General features: G+C 34.0%; 1 protein-coding gene across 1 annotated transcript in view; it reads right to left on the bottom strand.

Moving 5' to 3' along the window:
• Positions 1-21,831, bottom strand: part of LOC149797273 (uncharacterized) — a 58,243-nt gene that overhangs the window by 24,340 nt on the left and 12,072 nt on the right. Inside the window, exons 5-8 of the mRNA XM_089961984.1 lie at positions 18,401-18,597; positions 12,313-12,370; positions 4,439-4,538; positions 1,017-1,197 (exon numbers count right to left, since the gene is read on the bottom strand). Of these exons, the coding sequence (XP_089818110.1) occupies positions 1,017-1,197; positions 4,439-4,538; positions 12,313-12,370; positions 18,401-18,597 (536 nt within the window). The remainder of the gene's footprint in view (positions 1-1,016; positions 1,198-4,438; positions 4,539-12,312; positions 12,371-18,400; positions 18,598-21,831) is intronic.

The following is a 21,831-nucleotide window of genomic DNA, read 5'->3' as shown; positions in this document are numbered from 1 at the left end:
AACTGGTGATTGTATAATAAACCATCTGGCTTTGGAATAGATTTATTGGTCCTAATTATTACGTGCATTAACTGATGGTGTTGTCAACATGCAGCTGTCATGCTACACAACTCATTATCTGATGTAGGTCTCTTAAGAAAGTGAAATGTGAGCTTGTTAAAGGTGATAATATGGAACAAACAGTAGATGGAATTAATAAATGAATCACTTTCATAACTGTAAAAAAAACAACGGCCATTGATGTTAAATTGAGCCAACATGTGACTGCTGTCTTCATTTATATTTACCACTAGAATACAAAGGGAGACAGAAACATCATGCACCTTAATTCCTACTCTCACCAAATTGGATTAAATTGGGTGATATAGAGTTTAAACATGCGTGTGGGTTTGTTTATTTTCCCTTTTCCAGTAAACTAAACTGTGTTTACATTTATTGGTGATGAAGCAGTCAATGTCTCTGTCACCCAAGTTCACAAGTTCTTGTAGTCTCAGTTTTATTCAATGGCATATTTCCCCTTGATAACTTCATTTTTGGACAGAGTCAGTTTGGTTTTCATGCCTGTAACCAAAGTACAAATAATGGTATTCTGCAATTAAATTCCTGAACCAGTCAAATGATTTTAAATATACAGGGCAATAATCAGCATATTTGGTGTTTAGCCAGAACTATTAGAATGTGGGGGTCCACAAAATTTATTTAAGAGGAGATCCTCGTACTCGAAAAGGTTGGGAAAAACTGATGCAGAACTTAAAGGCCTAAAAATTCTGTACTCTGTGAGATCAGCCAATATGTGTCAGATTTTTCAAACCTTCTTAGATTCAAGTACACAAAAACACTGCATATGCTTGAACAATCAGAGCTCATGTGTGGGATATACTCATCTACTTTTTCTAGCCCTTCCAGTTAGCTTCTAGTACCACACTATTATAAATAGTATAAATTAGTTTACACAGGCTATAGGCATGTAGTAAAGTAAAGCGAGGTTAATACAATTATTGACTTGTCATACTCACACTCTCCACATCTGTCATTTCCAGTTTTTCATAGAAAATCTCGACTCTCTTTTCTTTTTCGACTTTTTGTTCCTTTTCTTTTAGTTTCCTGAGCAAGAACTTTTTCTCCAGGACATGTCGGACAAGCGATTGTAAAGCAAGATGAACCGTATTATCTGCATCCTTTGATGACACATGGACACTAAAGTGGAGTAAAAGTTGTTAATTAGTTCTGAATACTAGAGATAGAAACAATTGAGAATGTAAGGGTATGGAAAATGAACCAGAGGAACAATTGACTCACATAAATATATCCTCACCTCTCTCATATCACACTTCTGGCCCATAATATGAACTAAGTTTCACAGCAATTCATTAAATCCCACAAGAGTAGTTGCATTCACAAAATTACGTTATACCGTGCCTCCAGCTGTACATTAAAAAGGGCAATAACTCTTGCAAAAATCAGGAAAGCACAAAGATTTATCAACATGTGCACCTTTAGATGATGACAATAATATCGACCAAGTTTTACAGCAATCCATAAAAAAACTGCAAGGCAAACTGCAAGACTAGTTGCACTAACAAGACTAGTCTTATAACGCATTACTCTACAAGACAAGGGCAATAACTCCAACAAAAATTCCAGAAGTAATTTGTTGATATGTACATTTTTAGGCAATGAGCATTAAGTTTTCCGAATTTCAACACAATGAATCAAAAACTGCATGACTTGATGTGCTAATGAGATTGTGTCATACACAACATTAAGCTACAAGACATAAATTGCAGGGTCAGAGTTACCTGTCAGCATATACATCTTCAGATGATAACCATAAAATTTACCACGTTTTGTGGCAATCCATTAAAAAAAAATAATTCAGGACTAGTTTCACCAATGAGACTGGGTCATCACTACAATGACAAAAAAAGCAATAACCTGGATAAAAATTGCAGGAGCTAAGTGATTTGTCCATATGCATATCTTCACATGATGACTATAACATTTAATAATCACCATAATATTTTCTTTGCAAGCCATCAAAAATGGTCGAACTAACTGCACTAATAAATCCTTGATATAAAGGATGGAGGGACAGATGTACAGAAGGATATATCATCAGATGGACAGAAGGATGGAGGGATAGACGGACAGAAGGATGGAGGGACAGATTGACAGAAGGATAGAGGGAATGATAAACAGAAGGATGGATAGACTGATGGACAGAAGGATGGATGGATACAAGGGTTATGATATACACCTACTTGTATAGGTATAAAAGATTAAGCTTACAACTTACACCTCTCCTTGCATAACACTGAGGTCCAAAAACACACACGGTGAATATAAGCAAGGGGGTGAGTTACTGAGGGACCTTTGAAAAACTAATAAAGGGATGAAGATTGACAGGAAGAGACAAAAGTGAAAATTCAGATGAGTGGTGGGAGCAGGTTATATTACTGAATATTCATATTGTTGAGAATAACTGATTAAATAGCTTTTATAATGGAGTTCTTCATTTTTCTTTATAAATCACCTATAATTTTGAGACAAACAATCTTAAAAAGATTGTTAAAAACAGCATTCCAAGCAGTTTCAGTACATGTGTACCACAGAACGCAGTGTGCATTTACATCACTGCTTTTTGTGTTAAGTAGACACATTCTAGTATTATTTGTCATTCAAAATTAATAGAGGGTTCTTTTTAAAAAATGGCAGACTTAATTTCAAAAAACATTGTTGCAAGAGGTGACTTAAGCCAAACTGGATAGATGTATAGATAGAGAAAATAAAGGAAAAAAGGTTTAAAATGAATGCAAATATACTATTAAGTGGAATATGTGAGAACAAAATCAACAACTTACATTTTGTCCATCATCATTTACTAAAACCAATAGAAACCCATACTACTTGACATTTTACACCCATGAATTCTATTCTAGGTCACATACGGGTATAAAAATAGTTGTCCAAAATTATTCAATTTAGAATATTCCAAAATATGATAATTCCACACATCTTACAAATGAACAATGAAAGTTAAGTAAACACTTCCTATAAATGTCATTATCATTATATCATCTGGTACAAAGCCCAATAATTTGTTCTGGTTTCTTGTAAACATTGTCTGACTGCTTCCTCATCTTACTGTCACCTGTGCATGCTTATGTGGACACTGAGCTTGTACTCTGGAGTGACACTCTAATCATGCAGCAGCTGAACATGTGTTAATATAAACTCTTGTTAACTTGATATAAGAGTCTGCTTGCCACTGAATAAGTATGAAATCTGTGGCTCAATCAAAGGGTTGTCAGCTGGAAAACAAAGTGGGTGCTGCAATTAAATGACACTGAACAAGTATCAAATCTGCAGTTCAATCAAATAACTGTCAACTGGGAAATGAAAATCAATACTGCCTTTATAAGCTAAGGGCTTGCTCTGGCAGATAACTTAAGAAATATTACTCAGGAATTAGATCTGGCATGTGAAAAAGGCAAACATACATCAAAATCAAACATTTATTGCATCACATATAAGCAGTGTTTATGCAGCAAAATACACAATATAATACAAATACAGGTTGTCTGAACACTACAAAAATAGAAGCACTATGTTTACTGGTAGACATCCAAGGGAAAACAACAATTAACATAATAATGCAAGGTGGGTCCATTTTAATCAATTCTTACAATGCAACAAACACTTCCCAAAGATGTAGATTAAAACAGAGCAAGCACATTATTAGGGTCTTACAGAAAAGCTTACAGGCAGAAATGTCATGGTTGATCAATTCTTTATGTCTGAATAGAAGAGTATGTACCATGATTATCCTAATTATATTAAAATAGAATTAAAAGATTACAACATGAATTTCACCTGACAGTACATCTCTAATTGGTATTTTTTTCTTACAGTGTTGCCACCTGCTAGCATTTACCAGAATTTCACTGACCACTATTTTTCTATGTATCATTATTTTTGTAGTGTAAAAAATTATTTTTATTCATGAAAATTTAACAAAAAGTGATTTTTCATTAAAACTTGCTAATTTCTTGAGGATGAATCTAGATTTCCAGGCACTAACTGATGACAAGATGAGCATTAAATTGGGGTTTCATTTACAAACTTTGATTGCAATTTTCTTCATGTTAAAAAAATAAGGGCATCTTCTATAGGTGTTTTCTACAAATAAATGGCATCCATACCTGACCCTGCATTATAAGTGGGTTTGTGAGTTATCTAGATACATGCTACTAAGGGAGAGGTGTATCATTATTATCTATTTTTTCTATGAGTTTCTTTTCTCCTGATTCTCCAGTTACCTTGACCTCTGAGACCACCATACACTGAAAGTCTAAGTGTTAAATTACCTGATATAAATTGTGACAATTTGTTTAAAAATCAATGAAATTACATCAATTAAATTTAGTTTTTCAAATACCTGCTGACAAAATTGTGTTCCTTGGCTATGTCTTCCAGTTTCTGTACACAGGCAGGCTTGATTTCGTTCCCATCAGGACCAATCCATGGCCGAATGTCCTCTGGAATCAACAAAAAATATCAGTATAGGTTGGAGTTTCCTAAACTTAATAGTTTTTCAAAAGGCTGGACTATATCCAAGTTTCCATGGTATGAAGTGACCAAAGAAATGACCAATGAAATGATCCCCCACAGCGCTGCACACCACCCCACAGCACTGCACACCACCCAACAGCACTGCAAAAGTTGATGTCCATTTACACAAAGTCTACAGAAGAAAGGAAGTTAATGACAGAGTTTTGAAACCCACACACTCAGATCTGTAAGCTGCAATGCCAGGCCTCCTTAAAAAAATCTTGTATGCAAGTGACCTATTGGCTCAGTGCTTATTCAGTCATTAGTTGGTTCTAGCTGCAAAGACCCCAGATCTGCAAAATGCACTGGCAGATCAGCATCTATGCAGTTTGTTAGGAGTAATCAAACAAACAACACAGACCATGACTTGTCAGTGCATTATCTATGCTGTTTGCAGCTGGATCCAACTTATAAGTGAGTGTGTAAGGTAACCCTCCTTGTATACACTAATTATTTTCTTAAAATGTCTCACCCAAGAACAGGACTATGAGCAAGTGTTGTGGTGATGCTGGTTTTGAGTCAATAGATCTTCTAACCCTGAGTGTGTTATGCATACATCTAGGAAACTGATTCTTTCTTGAATGAACATAAAACATCATTATGATAGATATTACAATAAATGTATTACCTGGCACCATAAAAGGAGCAGTATAAAAAAAATGTTCTGTACCCAGTGTGTTTTTGTTTTCCTTCATGCTCGCATAGACATTCATGTTCAAGCACCTGTGTGTAAAAGTTCCTGTAATAATTTTTTTCACAAGACGATATTTCCAAAATGTGTAGATGATGCACAGCTGAGAATAAAAACAATTAAAATTATCTCACCTTAATGGATTATTGTCAACCACTGAAGTACTCTCCCCCTTAATGGATTAATGTAAAACCTTGAAGTACTCTCATCCAACTAGATTATTGTAAACCCTTTAAGTACTCTCCCCAACTAGATTATTGTAAAACTTTGAAGTACTCTCACCCTACTAGCTCAATGTAAACCCTTGAATACTCTCCCCTACTATAGTGCTGTAAAACTTTGAAGTACTCTCCGTCTACTAATTATTGTAAACCCTTTAGGTATTATCTCCTACTAGATTACTGTAAAACATTTAAGTACTCTCCATCTACCAGATTACTGTAAAACTTTGAAGTACTGTCCATCTACTAGATTACTGTAAAACTTTGAAATACTGTCCACCTACTAGATTACTGCAAACCCTTGAAGTAGTCTCCATCTAATAGATTACTGCAAAACTCTGAAGTACTGTCCATCTACTTGATTACTGTAAAACTTTGAAGTACTGTACATCTGCTAGATTACTGTACAACTCTGAAGTACTCTCCGTCTACTAGATTAATGAACAACTTTGAAGTACTGTCCATCTACTAGATAACTGTAAAACTTTGAAGTACTGTCCATCTACTAGATTATTGTAAACCCTTGAAGTACTCTCCATCTACTAGATTACCGTAAACCCCTGAAGTACTCTCTCCTACTAGATTGCTGTAAAACTTTGAAGTACTCTCCATCTACTAGATTACTGTAAAACTTTGAAGTACTCTCCATCCACTAGATTACTGTAAAACTCTGAAGTACTCTATATCTACTAGATCACTGTAAAACTTTGAAGTACTGTCCATCTACTAGATGTCTGTAAAACTTTGAAGTACTCTCCATCTACTAGATTATTGTAAAACTTTGAAATACTCTTTTACTAGCTATTGTAAACCCGTGAAGTACTCTCTCCTACTAGATAACTGTAAAACTTTGAAGTACTCTCTCCTACTATATTACTGTAAAACTTTGAAATACTCTCCATCTACTAGATTACTGTAAACCCTTGAAGTACTCTATCCTAAAAGATTACTGTAAACCCTTGAAGTACTCTCTCCTACTAGATTACTGTAAAACTTTGAAGTACTCTCCATCTACTAGATTGCTGTAAAACTTTGAAGTACTCTCCATCCACTAGATTACTGTAAAACTTTGAAGTACTGTCCATCTACTAGATTACTGTAAAACTTTGAAGTACTCTCCATCTACCAGATTATTGTAAAACTCTGAAGTACTCCCCATCTACGAGATTACTGCAAAGCTTTGAAATACTCTCCATCTACTAGATTATTGTAAACCCTTGAAGTATTCTCTCCTAAAAGATTACTGAATATATACAGGTAATACATTTACTGTAAACCCTTGAAGTACTCTCTCATAATATATTACTGTAAAACTTTGAAATACTCTCCATTAACTAGATTATTGTAAACTCTTGAAGTACTCTCATCCTACTAGGTTACTGTAAAACTTTCAAGTACTATCCATCTACTATATTATTGTAAAACCTTAAAGTATTCCCCATCTACTAGATTACTGCAAAATCTTTGAAATACTCTCCATCTACTAGATTATTGTAAACCCTTGAAGTACTCTCTCCTAAAAGATTACTGTATATATACAGGTAATACATTTATTGTAAACCTTTGAAGTACTCTCTATTATATTACTGTAAAACTTTGAAATACTCTCCATTAACTAGATTATTGTAAACCCTTGAAGTACTCTCTCCTAAAAGATTACTGTACCCTTGAAGTACTCTCACCCTACTAGATTACTGTAAAACTTTGAAGTACTCTCCATCTACTAGATTACTGTAAAACTCTTAAGTACTCTTCATCTACTAGATTATTGTAAAACTTTGAAGTACTCTCCATCCACTAGATTACTGTAAAACTTTGAAGTACTCTCCCCTACTAGATTACTGTAGAACTTTGAAATATTGTCCATCTACTAGATTACTGTAAAACTTTGAAGTACTCTCTCCTATTAGATTACTGTAAAACTGTGAAGTACTCTACCCTACTAGATTACTGTAAAACTTTGAAATACTCTCCATCTACTATATTACTGTAAACCCTTGAAGTACTCTCTCCTATTAGATTACTGTAAAACTTTGAAGTACTCTCTCCTACTAGATTACTGTAAAACTTTGAAATACTCTCCATCTACTAGATTATTGCAAACCCTTGAAATACTCTCTTAACAGATTACTGAAAACCATTGAAGTACTCTCTCCTACTAGATTGCTGAAAACCTCTGAAGTACTCTCCATCTACTAGATTACTGTAAAACTTTGAAGTACTCTCCATCTACTAGATTACTGTAAAACTTTGAAGTACTCTCCATCTACTAGATTACTGTAAAACTTTGAAGTACTCTCCATCTGCTAGATTACCGTAAAACTTTGAAATACTCTCCATCTACTAGAATATTGTAAACTCTAGAAGTACTTTCTCCTACTAGATTGCTGTAAAACTTTGAAATACTTTCCATCTACTAGATTATTGTAAACCCTTGAAGTACTCTCTCCTAATAGTTTACTGTAAACCCTTGAAGTACTCTCTCCTACTAGATTACTGTAAAACTTTGAAATACTCTCCATCTACTAGATTATTGTAAACCATTAAAGTACTCTCTCCTACTAGATTACTGTAAACCACTGAAGTACTCTCTCCTATTAGATTACTGTAAAACTTTTGAAGTTTTCTTTATCTACTAGATTACTGTAAAACACTGAAGTACTATCCATCTACTAGATTACTGTAAAACTTTGAAATACTCTCCATCTACTAGATTACTGTAAAACTTTGAAGTACGATCCAACTACTAAATTACTGTAAACCCTTGAAGTAGTCTCCCCTTATGTTGACACCTTTTTTAAATCTTGTATTCACAAAGAAAACATAGTTCATACAGCCCCATAGAATCTTGTTCAAGGAGGTTTCAAAAACTTTCGAAAGTTTGTAAGAAGCATTTGTTTATAAGGGAATTGAACTTTTTCAATGTTACTGTTATTTCACAACATACATGGGTACATATGAAGAGGAAAAATGGTAAATTATCTGTAGTGTGAATCATTTGATCCACCCAACATTATCACAATTTCTTCATTCATCAGTTTGGAAAATATGTAAGTAACAAAAGTGCTTGAATTAAAAAGTCACATGCATTATTCAAATTCAAGTTGTCATATTCCCTCTGAACTTTTGGTAACAATTCATGGACTTGCAAGAATGAATTGTCATGGCTTTACAAAACAAAGGAAAATACTTTTTTATAACCATATTTCAGGCACAGATGATGGTAAACAGCATATGCAAGTTGAAAACAGTGTTTAAATATCTCTCTTGGTGCTATAACACTCAGAACGATCAAAAGTTCTCTGGTGACAAACAAGTCTGGTCTGTAAGGAGGATGTAGAATCATTATGAAGTGCTTTTCCAACATGTACTCAGTAACCTTGACCAACTTGTAAGCTGAAGCAGCAGCTTCAAGAAGCAAAGATCCTCTGATCCTGGACTGTGTTTACACAATCCTCTAACCCTGGACTGTGTTTACACAATCCTCTAAAAGTTTCATTTTGTCCTTGCAAAAAATGCCAGTTACTGAAGCACTGTCTGGCAATGGTATCTAGACAACCAGGCAGTTAGGGTAAAGAACATCGCATATAAAATCCCTCTTTGAAACATCCCTTATATATTTGACCTCACGATCCTGCACCCTAACCATCACCCATTCCAGGGTCCTCAGGCATAGGCAACAAGAATTCCAAGGGGACTCACATTATACTAGCAGAAACGAATTTCTATAAATCCAAGACATGATTGCTTTTTTCTCTTATTTATTGAGAGCAGATACCATCTCTGATATATCTGAGCATTACAGGATTTTAAAGATGATCACCATGGTACCCATATTGAATAAGAGCATCACCATTTTTATTTAGCACTAAACAGAGACCATAAAAAGTCTATTGGTGAAAATCCCATGTTGATATGACCAATCAAGATAGTTGTCATGGTGGCCATATTGAATGTCTGATTAGTACCAGTTCATTAAGAACCAACTAGACATCAAACAAACTTATTGCATCGAAACCAAATGTTGATACAACCATCCATCCATGAGGGGTAGCAGTAAGATCTGAGGTCAGATTAGCACCATTTTCATTAAGGACTGCATTTAAAGTCTTTTAGTGAAAACTCCATTTTAATGTGACCATTCCATTCAATAGGAGAAACATTAACAAGATTTTTAACAAAGCTGCCGTGGTGGCCATATTGGACGTCAAAGGAGCAGCATTTTAATTTAGGACCCTGAGATGAATGTGTTTGTGTGTGTGTGTGTGTGTGTGTGTGTGTAAAGTTTCAAGGCAATCCTCTAAATAGTTTAGAGACGAAGTGATAATAAACATGTGCTAACAGACAGACATACAATGGATGGATGGACAACAGACAATGGATGAAGGACATGAATAGCTAAAAATGATAACCTTTATACCAATTCATTATTTTTTATGTAACAGTGTCACTTAATGCATGGATTTCTAATGCTGTGGATAGAAAATGGGAAATGGCACAAATGGATGGATGGATACAGTGAAAGCTGAATCTTTTAGGTTGTTGTTGCTGAGATGATGATCTTTTATTCAGACAATGGAACATAAATGTCATCTTCTGAAATTATCCAATAATTCTGTTTGACAAAGACTAATGATCTTTTGATGATATCCTTTAGTCAGGGTGACATTTTACTTATACACCTTCATTAATTGTCTGCCCTTGTAAACTTTGGTTGGTTATAACAACTTGCAAACAATGCCACTATATCAGACTATGTCCTCCAGTTCGGTTGATAAAAAACAAATATGTATTATTAATGACAAATCTTTTGTTATGAACTGATACACTGCAATTCAGATATGTTATTAAATAGGTTCTGGACGTCTAGTTAATACAATGAATACATAACAACATGTCTAAAATATATTTCATTAAATAAAATGCCTAAAATGGTTGATCCAATACCCATTTACCATGTCACTAAAGTTGTAATCAAATACTTTCTTTTTTCTTGAAACAATAAGATTATAAAATTACTAAAGTTGCCCATACCCATGAACATCATTATCATCAGCAAATTATGGTATTATGATAGCATAGAATTGCAAAATTTATAAACGCATATAAATTTAGGTTTACAGTATTAGGATACTGTTCATATGTTGCTGTATTCATTATAACAGTTATTCAGTTACTTTCCAATAAACCTGTTATTCAGTCACTATCTAATATATATGTTATTCAGTCATTATTCTCAAAAGCTTCCAATATACTTGTTATTCAGACGCTATTGTCAAAATTCCATATATTCTGTGTTGGCAAGGAAGAGAACAGTTAGCTGGAGTGAAAATGTCACCATGCAGCCTTGAGCATAAAACAAAGTGCAACCAACACACAGTTCCAACAATTTCATGTGCTGCTCAGTTTTTTATTCAAAGTTATTGAATTCATGTTGCCATCACTGGATGCAAAATAATGGATTCCCCACAAAAAGTTTTAATAAATTTCTGGTAACCAAATTTTCACTACTCTGGGGACTATTTCTCTAAATGTACAATTGGAGTTAGGTTAAAAAAAGACAGTACATATTTGCCATTTCTAGTACACGCCTTGTACCATATCATCTCTTGGAATAAATGTAAATATTGGATATTTCTAGCACACTTAGAATATCCCATCACCTTTAAGAAGAAAAAAAAACATATTGGCCACATTTGGCACATGAAATGTACCCCTTCACGTCTTGGAAAAAGGTATATACACTTTGGCACACAGACTGTACCTCTTCAGCTCTCAGAAAAAGTACATACACTTTTGGCACACAGACTGTACCCATTCATCTCTCAGAAAAAGTACATATACTTTTGGCACACAGACTGTATCCATTCATCTCTCTGAAAAAGTACATATACTTTTGGCACACAGACTGTACCCATTCATCTCTTAGAAAAGAAGTACATACACTTTTGGCACAGAGATTGTATCCATTCATCTTTTGACAAAAAGGTACCTATTAGTCACTTATAGCATACACCAAATAATGGCATATCTGGCCAAAATAGTAACACTTTGTAACTATGACAATTTTAAAGATCTGCTACCACTTGTGCCTTCATTGTTTAAGATTGATAAATTACGTTCAGCTATCTAATTCATGGCAATTTCCATCACAAACTCTGTGAATATAAAAAGCAAGTAGGATTAAAATATTCTCAAGGCTTTCCTTTAAAAATCTAAGAAATTTAAAGAATTATCCAGAATGTTGTCTTACTGGCAAGCCTTACAATAAAGAATGATTACACTAATGAATGGTTACAATAATGAATGATTGAAATAATGAATGGTTTACAATAATGATTACAATAATAAATGGTTACAATAATGATAACAATAATAAATAGTTACAATAATGATTACAATAATAAATGGTTACAATAGTGAATGGTTACAATAACGAATGGTGTAAAAGCTTCACAAAATTAGCATGAAATCATAATGCTAACATTTCTGTCATGTTTTCTGCCAGAGAGTTACCTTTGTTTTGCAACATGGTAATACTGGCAAGACAAGAAATCAGCTGCAAAAAGACCAAAAAAAGGCAAGACATGAAATCAACTGCAAAAAGACTGAATACAGGCAACACAAGAAATCAAGTGCAAATATACTGAATACAGGCAATACAAGAAACAAACTGCAAACAGACTAAATAGAGGCAAGACAAGAAATGAACTGCAAATAGGCTGTATACAGGCAAGACATCAACTGCAAACAGACTAATATATGCTACACTAAGAGCATTTGTCTTACCTATATTGGGATTACTGTCCAAAAACTTAAGCCTCTCTGCACGAATTTTCTGTTCAATCTGCAAACAAAAGACATTATTCTAATTTATTACATAACTACTGCTGTTAAGTTATGAGAAAAAATCTTTGGGTAAAATGGAGGAAATGATTTTAAAATTACTGTGATACAGGTTAAGAGTTTTGGGTTCAAAGTTAACAATCAGAGTACCTAATAATCCTTATCTTAAATGATATTGTGAAAGATAATCACGATAACCCAAATCTGCAAAGAAATATTAAAAAAACAGATAATTCTCTTTCATTGATAAATCCAAAATAAAAAGGTGACAGGCAGAGAAACTCCGACCATATATATTTGCTTAAAAGTCAAGTCCAACTAAAAGATGCGCAGACCCAGATATGCCATTGTATAAATTGCTGGCAGATCTGGATCTATGCAGTTTGTTAGCAGTAATCAGGGGAATAAACAAAACAAACCCTGATGTTCCAATGATCACACATATCAACATTTGCATTTGTTGCTATCTGAATGGTCACACATATCAGCATCTGCATTAGTTGCTATGGTCACACATATCAACATTTGCATTAGGTGCTATGGTCACACATATCAGCGTTTGCATTAGTTGCTATGGTCACACATATCAACATCTGCATTAGTTGCTATGGTCACACATATCAACATCTGCATTAGTTGTTATGGTCACACATATCAGCATTTGCATTAGGTGCTATGGTCATACATATCAACATTTGCATTAGTTGCTATGGTCACACATATCAGCATTTGCATAAGTGCTATGGTCACATATATCAACATTTGCTATCTGAATGGTCACACATAACATCTGCATATCAACATTTGCATTTTCTTTATAATCTGAAATTTTCAATGTCAAAGGATTTACTTTTGTTCTACTAGTAGCTATAACAGTTATTTTCATCTGGTGTTCTTCCTACCATACTTCTAATGCTGGGTCCAGGATTTTCTAATTGAGAATTATGTTTCGATTTCATTCTCCTATTTCATATTTCAGAAGCAGGATTTCCAACCAATGGCACATAATGAGCAGAAGTTTTTTTCCTCATCTTGCATTTTTCATGAGCAAATTTAATGAAGATTGGCAAGTTAATTTATACTTAAGTCTGTTAGAAACTGTAATGTAATTCTGACATTATGACTCCACAGATTTGCACTGTGACATCATATCTCCATACAGTACTGTGAGATAATTGTGACATCATGGCTCCATACATTGCTGAGAAATTGGTATTGTGACATCATGATTCCATAAACATTTCAGAGATATTTGTATTGTGATATCATGACTCCATAGAGTGCAGAGAGATCTTTACTGTAAATCATGACTCCATAAAGAAAGCAGAGATTTGTATTGTGATATCAAGACTGCACTGAGTGCAGAGAGTTCTGTAATGTGACATCATGACTCAATACAGTGCAGAGATCTGTACTGTGACTTCATGACTCCATAGGGTGCTGAGAGATCTGTATGTGACTCCGTAGAGTGCAGAGAGATCTTTAATATCACAACTCCATAAAATGTGCAGAGAGTTTTGTAATATGACATCAGAGATATTTGCATTTTAACATCATGACTCCAAAGTGTGCAGAAAGATAAGTAGTGACATCATGACTCCATAAAAAATACTGAAACATCTGTATTATGACATCCATGACTCCATAGAGTGCCGTGAGATTTATATTGTGACACCATGACTGCAGAAAGAGTGCAGAAAGATCTTTATGTTACATCATGACTCCACAGAATGCAAAGAGATCTGTATTGTGAGAGCATGGCTCCATAAAGAGTGCAGTAAGATCTGTCTTGTGCTGTCATGACCCCAGAGAGTGCACAGAGCTTTGCATTTTGTCATCTAGACTCCAAAAAGTGCTGAAAAGATTTGCATTTTGACATTGTGACTCCAAAGAAAGCGGTGAACAATTCTGAAATGTAGATAATTAGGGATGGTAGTTTGGTATTTGAGGATCTTAAGATTGAATGGTATTTAACGGTATTAAAAGTGAGGCATCACTCAATCTGCAGCAGTAAATCCATCATTAACATTTTCGTATCCATAACACTGATATTCCCTTCTTCTACAACTGTTGGATATCTCTGTTCATTACAAGAACTCATACACATTATGATATAACACTAAATCACAAAAAGTGCAAGGGCTGATAATTTCATTCAATAATGCAGCAAACTCAGAAACCTTAAATGATGTATGGGCCATATTATAAAGTAAAGAAGAAAGAGATCGAGACCTTTCTTGACACATAATATATACTCACAACCTACAAACTGTATAAACAGTAAGCAGTCATGCTTAATGCTCATGGAAAACTGTCACCAAGTGAAAGTTTATGCTACTGATTGGCACTGATTTAAGTAAGTGGCAAAGATGGTCAGAAAATAGCAAAACACTAGTGCACAGATTACTTAATGACTGACAATAGCTAGGGTAATTATGTGTTAAGAGTCCACTGAAGGCTTCTGTGGGAAACCTCATTAGGCTAATTTGCATAGGTAAGATACATAAAATGGAACAACCCAATTCGTTTAGGTGAATAAAGAGATTCGGGCTAAAGAAACAAACCTGATAACACTTTGTTGCCTTGAATAATAAAGTTTAAATCATCTTTATTAAAGATAACTGGTTAGTCTGTGATCAGCAGCAACATTAATTTGGAATTATAAAAGGCAAAACATGATTATTTCTATGGCTGGAATAGTGCTGAAGTGAGATTCAGTTTTTTAAAGAAACATGGCTGTGATGGTTGATCCATCTGTGGATCAAGGAAAGGCCAGGAAAAATAAATTTTAAAACTCCTGGTTGCTGAGCATTTGACTTTACGAAAGTCAGTAAAGGGAAACATTTTATACTTTGACATACTGCAACCAACATACTGATGTTAGTCGTTCTCAAGCAATGTGTACAGCCTCCATCAACACAGCAATATCACTCTGCCTCCAGGCATTTACAGAAAGAGCATTTTTAATGTTCACAAAAATTCAACAAGATTTTCAGCAAGTTTGAACAATAGTACCATCCAGTCTCTGATGAACAGTAATAACACTTGTAACACCTTCAAACCCTCCAATAAACTACTGAGAGCAACAAAGTCTGCAAATTAAAAGTTAATAATACATTCCACAGATTTTAAAGACAGAAACTTTGTGCATTTTGCAATTTGATGTATGTTTGTGATTATGTGAGTGTGTTCACAAATGTATACGTGTGTTTATCATTATGTGTGTTCACAAATGTGTATGTGTGTTTATGATATATGATATTGCTAAGTCAGCTTTGTTTTGTTTGAAAGTGTACTAAATGATTCAATGAAAATATTTTTTCCCTTGATCTAAATTCCAGACATTTTTCATAGGCTTATATAAATAGATAACATATTCTCAATTGTTTAATTCTGCTTCTTTGACTTATTTGCACTGACACCACTTGGGACCACAAAAAACACTTTTTTAGTCCCACTCCAACATGATCTGGAAGACTGGCATGAATTTAAAACTAAGGACGATCAAAGCTCCTGGATGTAGATATTGCACCGCATATAAGTAATCTGTCTGTAAAACAGTATTAGGATGTACTTAAGCTGATGTTATTTTGACTAACCGTGTGCTTCATGTCCACTGACCTGCACACCATGATTCAAATTAATGTTTTACTTTTTTTCTGCTTTTGAATTGACAATTCTTTATATTACATACAGGTAAAACCCATTAAAACACAATTCATTTTAACACAATTCTGCTTAAAAAAATAGCAGCATGGCTTCCAATTTTTTAATTTAAGGTGACCTCTCTTTTTAGCATCCTAAATACATGCTCTCAGAAATGCCGATTATTTGTATCCCTAACAGATTTTGAATCCCAAAAATGCATATAATGTTGCCTTAACTTCACCATGCACCATTTCTGCCGTATTGGCATGTATACAATTCAAAACTGAAGTATATTTGATGTCTGATGAAACCCAGTGAACAGAACAAACAATACTGAAATTTCAATGCACATTTTCTATGAGGAAGTTCTTCGAAATTTTTTTTAATGTAATCCCGCTTACATTACAATGTTATTCTTTGGACCCTGAGCATCGCATTATAATGGGTCTTACATGTACAGTAAAAACTGTTATGAGCAACCTCTGCTATGAGCGACCACCTGTCATTTCTGACCACAACTGTAATGTGCGGAGAGATTTTATTACATAAACGCTCTGTCATGAGCAACCACCTGCTGAATGCAACCAGTGACCACAACGTCTAGGCAAAATATACATTTTGACAATGCTATGAACAACCACATTCCAATAATGAGGATCTAATCCATTGACCTTTATTTAATCCCTGTAAAAATGACCACTCATACAGTTAAAAAAAAAATTGGCTGGCTCTTGATATCTAAAATTTTGTAGGTATCCTTATAGACTTTTATAGTTTTTGCTGCAGACCAGACTGAACTACATGTAGATTATTCCCAAGACTGATTCCCTGCTTTGTATGCTCCTTGTGTCGTTTTCCACTATTTGTAATGGGAGAGCAATGCAGGAAGCATACAAAGTAGGGAACCAAACAAATTTTTATCATGCTTATCCTGCTTCCCGGCCTCAAGGTAGATCATATGTATGAGTACAACCCATCATCCCTATGAACAAGCATATTGCGAGAACGCAGACACCACTGACCTATATGCAATTAATTGTTACAATGACAGCTTGATTAGTAACAATTGTTCTGATCAAAAGACAAAAATAAAAAGAATAATAATAATAAAATTAAAAAAAGATTGTGACTACCAGTGATAGATGCTACAGTCCATAAACCAGGTTAATGTACGTGTCACAAATTGCCATTGTAGTGCCGAAATTGATGTAGTGGTCGCGTATATTGTTTGTCTTTAGAGTTAATACGTATTGCCTTGGGTAAATAAGGTCATTGTCTATTAAACCAGCACAAGAGAATCATTTGCGGGATTCGATTGACAGTGTTCAAGACTTGTGATGTTTCTTGTTTTTTCCCCTGATGTTAAGTGATTACATCCCAATCAAAGCTGTCGTCTATTCAAGTTGGTGCAACCGGGTTATACACTGTTTATTGAGTTAATCCTTGTATGTCTTCTTTGAATTAAGTCGTTCACTTTTGTCTCTGAGTAAATGTTTCTGTTTCTGGATGAGATAACTGTTTCTTTTTATTTCATTATTGTTAGATAGGCAATGCACATGTATAGATTTTTCATATTTTCCCAAAGCCTAGTCAAAACTGTCTGTACGTTTAATATTACAACAGAGCACTAATAATGTTAACACCTAGAACCATAATAACAATGGATGAACCTCCAACTAAAACAAGACAAATTTTAAGGCTGGAAAAAATAATTATTGTAACTGAAAGAAGTGAAAAAGAGCAGACCACTTGCAAAAAAGTGGTCAAAAATGTCAGTAAAACAAATTTAGGTTGTTATAATGTAGATGGAGTAAATCAGAAATGATTTCATATCTAATGTATGTGATCTTCAAATGTAAATGTGATTTCATGCTTAATGATAGAAGTATATCTTTATTGCTACATAATTTTGTTTTTAGATGAATGCATACAATATTTTAGCAAGAACTATTAATAAAATAGAATATCTCTACAGTGATTGTGGCTATTTTTCCTTAAATTGTTCTCAAACTGGACCTTGGAAACTGATCTTTTTGTACAAACCTGCTATGAGAAGTCACCTGTCTTGAGAGACCATTTTCTGTTGGCAGAAGGGCCAGTCTCTCATAATAGGTTTTACTGTATATGCTTTGATCATCACATTGAAAGGGTTTTAAATATATGTATATGTTCTTACCTGAAACAGATAAAATGTGATACCATTACTACTATTGTTAATTACAAAAACAACAATAACATGTGTCAGTTTTTTTCAGCTTATCTACGCTTAATTTTAAAATAACAAGTTTCAACTCACATCATCTACCAGCTCTGCCACATTTTTAAGGCATGAAATCAAGCCACTAAGTGATATCCAAAAGTTATAATTTTAGGTAATACATACCACATCATATTTGGTCCCTAGTAACAGAACTGGAAAGGTCTCAGGGTCCACAGGGGTTTCCTCCACAGTGATGGTGCTGATTTGATTGTTATTTGTACTCTCCAGTATTGTCTGGGTTTGTGTGGTATTGATCAAAACAATCTGTTTCCAAACTGGGGACATATTCATGCTACTGTCATCTGTCATGTCCACCACAACTGAAGCATGAAGTATAAATTTATTTGAAATACAGCATCTTAAAAGATGGTTTATTACATGCAAAATTTATTAAACAAGTTGAAAAATAATAATGTGTCACCAGCTGCTCAAAGAATACATGTTCGTTCATGAATATAAGTTGCCAGTTCTATTTATCACATAATTTAACAGACCTTGAGTTATCTTATCACATAATGATATAACTTATATGTCACACTTTGGTGCATGATATTTAAGACATAATGGTATAACTTATCACAGCATTATTTCAGAGTTTGGTGAACAATATTTAAAACATAATGGTATAAATCATTATGGCATTATGTCATAGTTTGGTTTACAATACATAAGACATAATGGTATAACTTATCAGGGCATTATGTCAGCTTGGTAAACAATATTTAAGACAAAATGGTATAACTTAATCAGGGCATTATGCTGCAGTTTGATTTACAGTATTCAAGACATAATATTATAATTTATGAGGGCATTATGTCACAGTTTGGTTTATAATACTTAAGACATAATGGTATAACTTATCATGGCATTATGTCACAGTTTGATTTATAAAACTTAAGACATAATGGTATAACTTATCAGGGCTTTATGTCAGCTTGGTGAACAATATTTAAGACATAATGGTATAACTTAATCAGGGCATTATGTCACAGTTTGGTTTACAGTATTCAAGACATAATGGTATAATTAATGAGGGCATTATGTCACAGTTTGGTTTACAGTATTCAAGACACAATGGTATAACTTAATCAGGACATTATGTCACAGTTTGGTTTACAGTATTCAAGACATAATGGTATAACTTATCAGTGCATTATGTCACAGTTTGGTGAACAATATTTAAGACATAATGGTATAACTTATTAGGTTATTATGCCACAGTTGGTGTACAATATTTAAGACACAATGATATAATTTATCAAGGCATTATGTCACAGTTTGGTGTACGATATGTAAGACACAATGGTATAACTTATTATGGCATTATGTCACAGTCTGGAGTACAGTATTTATGGCATAACATCATCCTGCTTCATTAAGACTATTCTCTTGTTCCCATCATGTCCATACTTGAAATGGTAATTAAATTTTCATTACAACCTGCTTTGGGGCCCCGGGTGTCCAAGTGGTCTGAAGCGCTCACTTTTTCTGATCAATGCCATCTTCCCTATGTCTGTGTGGGATGAAGTCTCTGGCTCAACCAATGTGGGTATGTGAGAAAGCAGCCAGTAGCTTCCAATGGGTTGGTGGTTCTTCCTCCACAACATGTATAGCCTATTTTGCATTGAGAAATCACATTAAACTCCAAAACAACAACAACTTGCTGCTGAATTGTGAAATTTTACCAAAAAAAACTTATTTTCATTGAACTTAACTTCACTTATACTCAGACCAATATGAAATTAATAAGTGAAGAACATGCTAGTATTTGCTATGCACTGAATGATATATTAATAATCAATTTATTTTTCGAAAAGATGTTTTCCTGAAAATGGGGTTATTTTTCAAACTCTCTAAAGTATGAAACAGTGGGACTATAAAGCAGAAACTAAATCTTGACTAAATAATAATTTAATACTGAAATCATGGTCAGTTAAATGGTCATTTACCTGAAGAAACTAATACTTGAAAATTTGACTGACTGGAATGAGTACTTGTATATTTAACATTTCCATGCAGGTATACAAGGTTGTTTTGTGTATTTAATGCCAATTTTCAGCACATGATAATACATGGCCAGTATATTTGGTGGAGCAAGAACCTGAGGAAAACCATGGAGTCACCAACCCAAGGGAAGCTACTGACAAGCATTCTCACAAACCCACATTAGCCAAACCAAGACTTGAACCCCTGTGGACAGAGGTGAGGTACCCAGGGCACCTGCAGACCAGGTATAATGGAATTACATCAATTTAAATCATCATTTTCCCTATATGGTGGGGGGGAAAAAATTAAACAAAATTTAACTCATGTCTGAAATGATTCTCTGAAATTTGACTAAGTACCACATCGTTTCTGAGAATGAAATTAAAGTCAAACAAGGGCAATATACAAACTGATCACCTTATTTACACATGAACCGATATAAGCCTATGAAATTTGTTTATCTACAATGAATAATTTGTAGTGACAAGCCTAGTCAGTTTTCAAACACAACATGTATAATCAAAGTGAAGCATTAAAACAGTGAGCTTAACAAAACAGCTAGCGTGACAAAACAGTGAGCGCGACAAAACCACTAACTTGAGAAACTTAAAAATGAATAGCAAACTAAAACTAAAAATTTCATCAAGTTGAAAAAAGACATTCCCAAATGGACTGATAACAGATTAATTGGATCCTTATTTAACAGTTCACCTTGTATTGATTCTTCTATGAATATATTTTAGTTATACACCTCTCCCTCAATAACTTGCGCATGTCGGGGTCCAAAAACATCAACCAAATTATAAGCGAGGTGCAAGTTATCAAGGAACCTATAAAAATTAAAAAAAACTGATAAAGGGATCAGTGAAAAGACAAAAGGGGGTGGGTGGGTTGGTAGGTTATGGTGATGAATACTCAATTTATAATCGTGCTGAGATTAACTGTAAATAAATATCTCTTCGTAACGGTGTACTTTATTTTTTCCTCATTGAGTAACATTAATTTCAGGATAAATTACAGTACATTGAGGAGATCATCAAAACATTATTCCACATGGTTTCCGTTTGCTTAACACATGTACCACTTCACAAATTGTGTACTACATCAATAATTTTTGTGTTGAATTGGATACATTCTAGTTTTATTGTTTGATCCAAATTAGATGACTTTTAATACAAAAGATGTACACTCTTTTCGAGAAACAATGCCGATCAAATGATAGATAGATAGACAGATAGATTGACAGATAGATAGATACATAGATAGATAGATAGACAGATAGATAGACAGACAGACAGATAGATAGACAGATAGATAGATAGATAGATAGATTTGATTGTGGTAGAAGTAAAATGAGAAGAAAAAAATCACAAGGGATAATCATTCCCCCAATATGAATTTAATGGGTCTACAAATTTAAAACAACGTAAATTAGAACACGATAATACTTGCAGTTTTGACACACATGACAACTATCACTTTAGATTTAGAAAAAATCAGTTAATTTTTTGTGTTACTCATTGATTTCTCTGCTGCCGAGCAAAATCCCTCAGACTTCTCAACTGCAT

The sequence above is a fragment of the Sinohyriopsis cumingii genome, chromosome 6 (genome assembly GCF_028554795.1).
Source record: "Sinohyriopsis cumingii isolate HCF-2022 chromosome 6, ASM2855479v2, whole genome shotgun sequence".
In the NCBI taxonomy this organism is placed as follows: Eukaryota; Metazoa; Mollusca; class Bivalvia; order Unionida; family Unionidae; genus Sinohyriopsis; species Sinohyriopsis cumingii.
This window is presented reverse-complemented; position numbering and strand designations above follow the sequence as displayed.